Source organism: Grampus griseus (genome assembly GCF_964374135.1).
Source record: "Grampus griseus genome assembly, chromosome: 1".
Taxonomy (NCBI): Eukaryota; Metazoa; Chordata; class Mammalia; order Artiodactyla; family Delphinidae; genus Grampus; species Grampus griseus.
In genome coordinates this window covers 46,539,373-46,546,303 of record NC_139017.1, presented here as the reverse complement: position 1 = coordinate 46,546,303, position 6,931 = coordinate 46,539,373, and the positions used below count along the sequence as shown (strand labels likewise).

The 6,931-nt window shown below is 38.8% G+C and overlaps 1 protein-coding gene across 1 annotated transcript; it reads right to left on the bottom strand.

Moving 5' to 3' along the window:
* Window positions 1-4,861: 4,861 nt before the first annotated feature.
* Window positions 4,862-6,895, bottom strand: YOD1 (YOD1 deubiquitinase; the record flags this gene model as incomplete). The annotated part of the gene is made up of 2 exons (XM_082660818.1): window positions 4,862-5,565; window positions 6,553-6,895. 2 exons carry the CDS (start codon window positions 6,893-6,895, stop codon window positions 4,862-4,864), a joined length of 1,047 nt encoding a protein of 348 aa, XP_082516944.1.
* Window positions 6,896-6,931: the final 36 nt, after the last annotated feature.

Genomic DNA, 6,931 nt, shown 5'->3' with positions numbered 1-6,931 from the left:
CCGCAATGGGAGAGGCCACAACAGTGAGAGGCCCGCGTACCGCAAAGAAAAAAAAAAAAAAAAAGCATTATAGCAAAATCCTTGTAGTCATGGTTTTATACTGTACTGACAAGCCTTTCCATTACGGCCTTGCTACATTCTATGCCAAGAAATGGGGGAGAAGGGTTAAGGTGATGCAAAGGCATTGCTTGAAAAATTTTCTGAAAAGCATAATTCAAGACTAGGAATGCATTCATTTGAGGATCTCTTCTGTTTATGTGGCACTTTATCTTCTTGCCCCTTTCTCCCTTTACTCTGAAACAGCACGGCAGGGTTACCAATCTCCTCTAAATTCTATCAACCAAGACCTAAAGCAATAATAATAATTTCTTCTAAGTCAAATACTCAAAGCACTGTAAACAAAATGCCAACTAATTTCTGGAGAAGGAAAAACAAACAAACAAACCCTTTTCCACAATTAGGGAAGTTTTATAATCTTTTAAGTTGGATGAAATGTGCTGAAATACCATAACTCTTAGTAAGAAAACATCTTTAGTTAATAAACTAGCTTATTCAAATCAAGTGTTTCACTTTAGACTTAATGATGTTGCTTACACATGATGCTTTTAAGGCCTTTGACTCAAAAATCAGCTCAAAATCGTTTTGCTTAGAAACAAATGAAGGGTTTTAAGAATCTAATCTTTTCAAAGTTGTAGTAGTCATCTTTGTGCTACAAGGACAAATATGAATACTGCATTGTACAATGAATAAAGAACAATCACATTATAGAAAAAAGTAACACTTTGAATGCTAGGGCACAGAGCATGCTGCTAATAGTTACTGAAATGGAGTTCTGCTGTTACCAAAACACCAGAATGTTGTACCATTGGATACACTATTCACTGATGGTAACTGCTGATTAAGAAGAACTGATAGTTGGCAGTTCCAGAATTATATTTTAATGTCTTTGACAAGGTCCCCGGAGAGGGCTAACATGTAAACTTTTATTTCATATTTTTAAAGTGCTGCAAATAACAAATGTGTGTTCTCAATACATGAAAGAACATAAAAATCTTAATATATGGAAGTTTAGGAAGGCCACCTGACACATAAAGAAAAAAAAAATCCCTCTGCTGCTAATCTTCTAAACTCCCTATTCAATTTTTTCAAAAAAGACATAGAAAACTATGTTCAGTTAGGGCAACTTGCAACATTCATGTTTTAATGCCTACACAAGATAGAAAGAATAAGCTAGACAAGCAAGTTAGTTAGGCGCATTTATGGGCATGTACAGCTAAATAATATGTTAATTCATTCCTGATTATGATTTTGCTGGGACTTGAACTTCATGGAATAATCAAGTGGTATGACTATATTAGTTTTTGCCAACAGCCTCAAGCTGACCAGCCCCCAAACCTTTCAAGGGTATCACTTGACTGTGCCCATTATCCATTCATGGGAAACAATTAAGAAATCAACCATGAACCACTAACAGAAGATGTACCATACTGATGTCTTCACATGGCTATCACATCACAAAATTACCAGAGATATTAACTTCTGAAATCACTCTCTATCTAGAAGTACATTCATTGCCCTACATCTAATCTTTAAATCCAAAGAAGAGTAAGAAAAAGAAGAATAAGGGAAAGGAGGAGTGGGGGATGGGAAAGCACAATCTTCATTCATTCTGCTACCAATGTAAACTATACTCGTTTTAATTTAAAAAAAAAAAAAATCTTGTATGGCAGTCAAAAACTGAATGAATAGGAAGAGGGGTTTCACTCTACTCAACAGCAAATTTAAGAAAAAGTTTCTTTTAATCCTGTTGCAAGATTTCAAAATTCTCAAGATTAGAATTTACAGACATTAATAAACTAATTTCAAGAGTATAAGAAGTACAATTAAAAACATCTAAGTTCTGTGAGGCTTACAAGCTTGAGTTCAGAATTAGCACAAGTTTAGGTTTTTAAATCCTCAATAATTAAATGATCTGCAAATAGTGCTTCATCTTGAATTCCCCATGATCAGAACATTACTTAAAAGTCCTAGTGCTGAATTTCAGCAGCTGATTAATTTAAAAAGTCATTATTGAGAGCGATCTATCAGTGTCCAACTGAAGAATGCACAACCTAATTAACAGGTAAAACAGAATAAACTAAGAGCCCCTGAATAAATATTTGACTTGTTATAAAAGCATAAGCTTAAATATGCAAACAAAGCCACTTAAAATAACAGGTTTAATTTTATAAAATATCAGGTTCTATTTCTTTCCATTTGTTAAATTGGAAATTTGTTAAATTAAAATCAAATGTATTGACTGAAAAATTATATATATATATATATATATCTCACTTTGCTGTACCCCTGAAACTAACACAACATTGTAAATTAACTATACTTCAATACAAAATTAAAAAAAATCAAATGTATTGATAGATAAAGGATACTCAATTTTAAAGCAACAGAAATTTATGCTGGGAAGCATCAATATATACCTGACATTATAAATTACTCAATAAATATCTGTTGCATGAATAGACTTCTCTAAAATTCCAGTAAGCAAGTATCAAGTTTGGCCCCTGAAACACTTAAGAAAGGAAGGCAAGGTTTATGAATAATGATGCATAAAGCTCAATTTGATGGGTGCTACCCAGTGGTATACTCTTAACCTACAGCTTTAAATTTAATATTTTCTGGGGGAAATAAGATACAAAATCCTTTTAGACCTGATGACAGGTACAAAGAGATATTCAATCATATTCACTTGTACACATTATGATCGCCAAACATTAAGTTTCACAAACTCACAAGTGCTATTTTTAAGGCTTAGTTAAATAGAAAATTAAACACTTTTGAGCTATAGTGACCACAATAACTTATAATGCCTAAAAGACCTATTCACACAAAAGGTACTCAAGAAATGTCATCTAATGATTTCAAGCATATTTTGTGAATTGTTCCTTAAAGGTACATTTCTCCTAAATTGTTTACATATTCCTTAATTTTATATGGCTATCTCTACCAAGTGAAAGTGCTAAAAGTAAATCTCAATTTTGAAATATTTGCCAAGAAGATATGCTAAAATATACATGTGCTTTAAAGTATACCATTGGGTTTTTTTTTTTGGCCATGCCACGCGGCTTGTGGGACCTTAGTTCCCCAACCAAGGATTGAACTCGCGCCCTTGGCAATGAAAGCACGGAGTCCTAACCACTGGACCGCCAAGGAATTCCCATACCATTGGTTTTCTAAGTGAGATACTTAATCAAAAATGAGACCAAGATAATAAAACTTTACAACATCAGGCCTCTTCACATTATGTAAGATAATGCATAACAAATTATAATTTAGCATCCCTGATCGTCAGAAGAATTAAGAAAAGAGGTAGAAAACTTTTATCTGGAAGATCTCATAGTGAAGCTAAGTTTTAGAGGGTGTGCCTTGTGGATTAGCCCACCAAGCAAATGGCTACACATCTAATATCAGTAAGAAGCAGAATTCTGAGAAGGCTGAATAAGGCAAAGATTTAAAAACTGTCATATTTTGTAAGTGAAACAAATTCATTCAATATTATTATCCCGATTACTTTAAAACTATGCAAAAGTCAAGGTAAAAGATGGTGGATAAAAGTGCTAATTTTCAGACACATGAAATCATTTAAAAGAGCATTAGTGGTGGGATAAGGCTAGCATGAAAACAAATTCTGTTTAGGTAGCCAAAGATCTCACAAAAACCAAACCAAAGCACGTTATAATTTTAGATGAAAAGTTTTTTTAGGAGTTGGAGGAAGTGCTCTTAACAAAAGGCTGAGGAAATCAAATCCCTCCAGGCAAATCTTAGGTAGAAAGGCAAAAATAGAGCATTCAAATTTCAAGGAACTACAATTAAAAAAAATATCCTGCTTAATTTTAAAGTTTTATCCAATGCGACAAAGATGAATAAATGAGTTGCATTAAAACACGAGGCCGGGCTTCCCTGGTGGCGCAGTGGTTGAGAGTCCGCCTGCCGATGCAAGGGACACGGGTTCGTGCCACGGTCCGGGAAGATGCCACATGCCGCGGAGCGGCTGGGCCCGTGAGCCATGGCTGCTGAGCCTGCGCGTCCGGAGCCTGTGCTCCGCAACGGGAGAGGCCACAGCAGTGAGAGGCCCTCGTATCACAAAAAAAAACACAAAACAAAACATGAGGCCAACGGTGTTTTAAAGCTTCAGTAATCTGCTCAGGCACCTCCTCTCTAATACATTCTACTTTTATAACACTAGAAATCCTTAACTGGGCACTATCAGTTCTCGTTGTTAGGTAACATTCTCAAGGAGTAGACTCAACCCTGTAAAAATTGCTTCTTATGTACTTTTAACTGGTGAAGTACACATTTATAAAGTCTACCAAGTTGCAATATGAATCAGTTTTGACAATTCTGAGTATCTTCACTTGAGGAATCAATTCATAATTTAGAAACTATTAACTCAGTTCTTAAAAGGACTCAATTACCGGAGACATTGTGGTTTATGTCCGGTGGCCTCACCTGAGGCCTTTCGCATTACCCAAAATATGAAGTTGTTTTCTTCTACAAGTTAATGCTGCTGGGTGCTAGTTTATAATACTAAAAGTCAATCTTCAGGTTAGTGTCAGTAGGTAGCAAGGACCACCTATATTCTGTCACCCCAGCAGAGAGAGGGCATGTATCACCACTGTAGACACACATCTGTAAACTTGCACACTAATTTTAACAAGGAATTCAGTGTCTTAGTGGCTTTAGGTTAAAAGGATGGTTCAAGCATTGTGTCCTTTTGTTCTTTAGGGTTACGAATAGCTTATTGGAAAACCCAGAACCTTCTGGATCTGTGAGGTAGTAGGCGTCAATCCTCATTATGCATGGATCACACTTCTCCGAAGTTGGTATGGCCTGTCTCCTTGGCATGGTCCCTTGCTTCTGCGTGTCCAGTTAATCCCTTCTGACATACCATGCATCTCAGGGTGAAGCGGTTTACATCAGTAAATTGTCTCTTGCTTCTAGCTTCATCTGCTAATTCCAGTGCTTGCACAAGAACAATATCATCATTAGAGGAGAAAATGGTCAGAGGAGGGGTGTCTGGGTTGGGGAAGACACGCTGAAGCGGATCATAGTGGATGCCATCATAAATAAGCAGGACCCTTTTGGTATATCCTGCATCTTCCCCAAAACGATCAATTCGTACTGTCTGTGTATCCACCACACATATTTCGCATTGATAAAACTTAGACAAAATGGATATCTCAATAGCTCCACCCCAAGTATCATCTCTTTTGATCCAGTCACAGTACTCTTGATTTGTTTTTCCCAGTATTGCCTTGCTATAGAAGTCTGGATTGCTTGCTACAATTTGTGCTATGAGATGTCTCATCTCAGGGGCACAAGCTGGATTCAAGACTCCTCCTTCAACAACATAGTACACACTGGTAAAGAGGCAAGAGTTGTCTGCTGGGACCACCGCTCTGGTAAGCACAGGCAAAGTTTCCCTGATGTAACTAGGAGCACCATGTTTTGTAAATGCAGGTGACATTTTGGGCCTGGTTTGGTCTTCTTCAACAATCAGCATGTCGCCTGTCAAAAATAAAACAAATCCAGAACTGAAGAGAAAGTATAGGTGAAATTGGGTGTTTACTAACCAAGTCTGTAAATTACAAACAGAAGGAGTTAAAGTATAAGCTGGGGTTACTAGGGAGAATACAGCTTTGCAGACATGTGACCAGTAACACTTTCTGTTCACTGTATCTTCATAAAGACGCAAATGGAACAAAGAGCAAAACATTTTAGGCTGCACCTCATTTAGTAAAGGGGCCTGAATTATACACCTTCATACTTGCTTAAAAAGATACATTTCAAGAACAAAATTTTCTTAAGCTTGCTCTCTGCAGTTTAAAAACACTTCCAAAAGGTGTTTGTCACAGACTCGGCCACTAGGGGGTCCTCTCCTTACGAAACTTGCATACCTACCCTGTTCAGTGTTTACAGGATCCTTGATACAACAACGGAAAGCTTTTAATTACCATTATTGCTGTTCAAGTTTTAATACTGCACAGAAATAACTGCTGTTGTCTAGAACTTGAAAGGGCCTTTACTGGGTGTGTCAGAGCAAACTCTAAAATGAATACAACTGTCAAAGTAAGTATGTATGAAGGTGATTGCAAAAATGAACCAGGAAAGCAAAAAAGTATCCTACATCCTTCAGACCGGCTGTCTTATTTCAGTGATATAGGGGAAAAGAGCCATCAGGACAGAGAAAATAGGTCCCATTTTTAAAATACTGTTGCGGACGCAGAGGGAAACAAAATGAATGAGACGTTTTCAAGAGAGACCAGAAAGCAGATTGAGGAAAGGTTAGTCCAAGGCTTTGGGCTTCTCACAGAGGCTGGGCCCTCCCTGCTAGACACTTGCCCTGGCCTCCGTCAGAGTTCTCTGTTCTTTTATCTTTCCTATCCTGTTCCTCCAAGCCCCCAGCTGACCCACACCACCTCGCCCTGTTTGTTCTCCCTTATGCCTCTCTCCGACCTCTCAGGACTAGCCTTGGCCTAGCCTCGATTCCCTTACCTGACTGAATGGGCAAATCCTCCAGAATGGTATCCCCGTTGCTGAGGTCCAGGCACTCGGGCGGGTATCCTACGAGGATTCGCTGACAGCCGGGGGCGATCCCGGTGATGGCGGCAATTTGGCCCTGGAGTTCCCGCATCCGGGTCCGGCTGGACAACCCCTGCAAAACATGGGTGCCATCCTTGGCCTTGCAGCGGAGCCGCCACATCGTGTCGGTCCGGCCGCCCACAGACCAGACACCCGTGGGGCCAGCTTTGGTCCCGGCAGCAGGTTGGCAGACGCCGCCGGGGTAAGAAGCCGGCGGGTGGACTCCAAAATAGCCACCCTTTGCCGGTCCAAACATCGCGAGATGTCGCTGGTTGTTACAGTTCTCGCGATA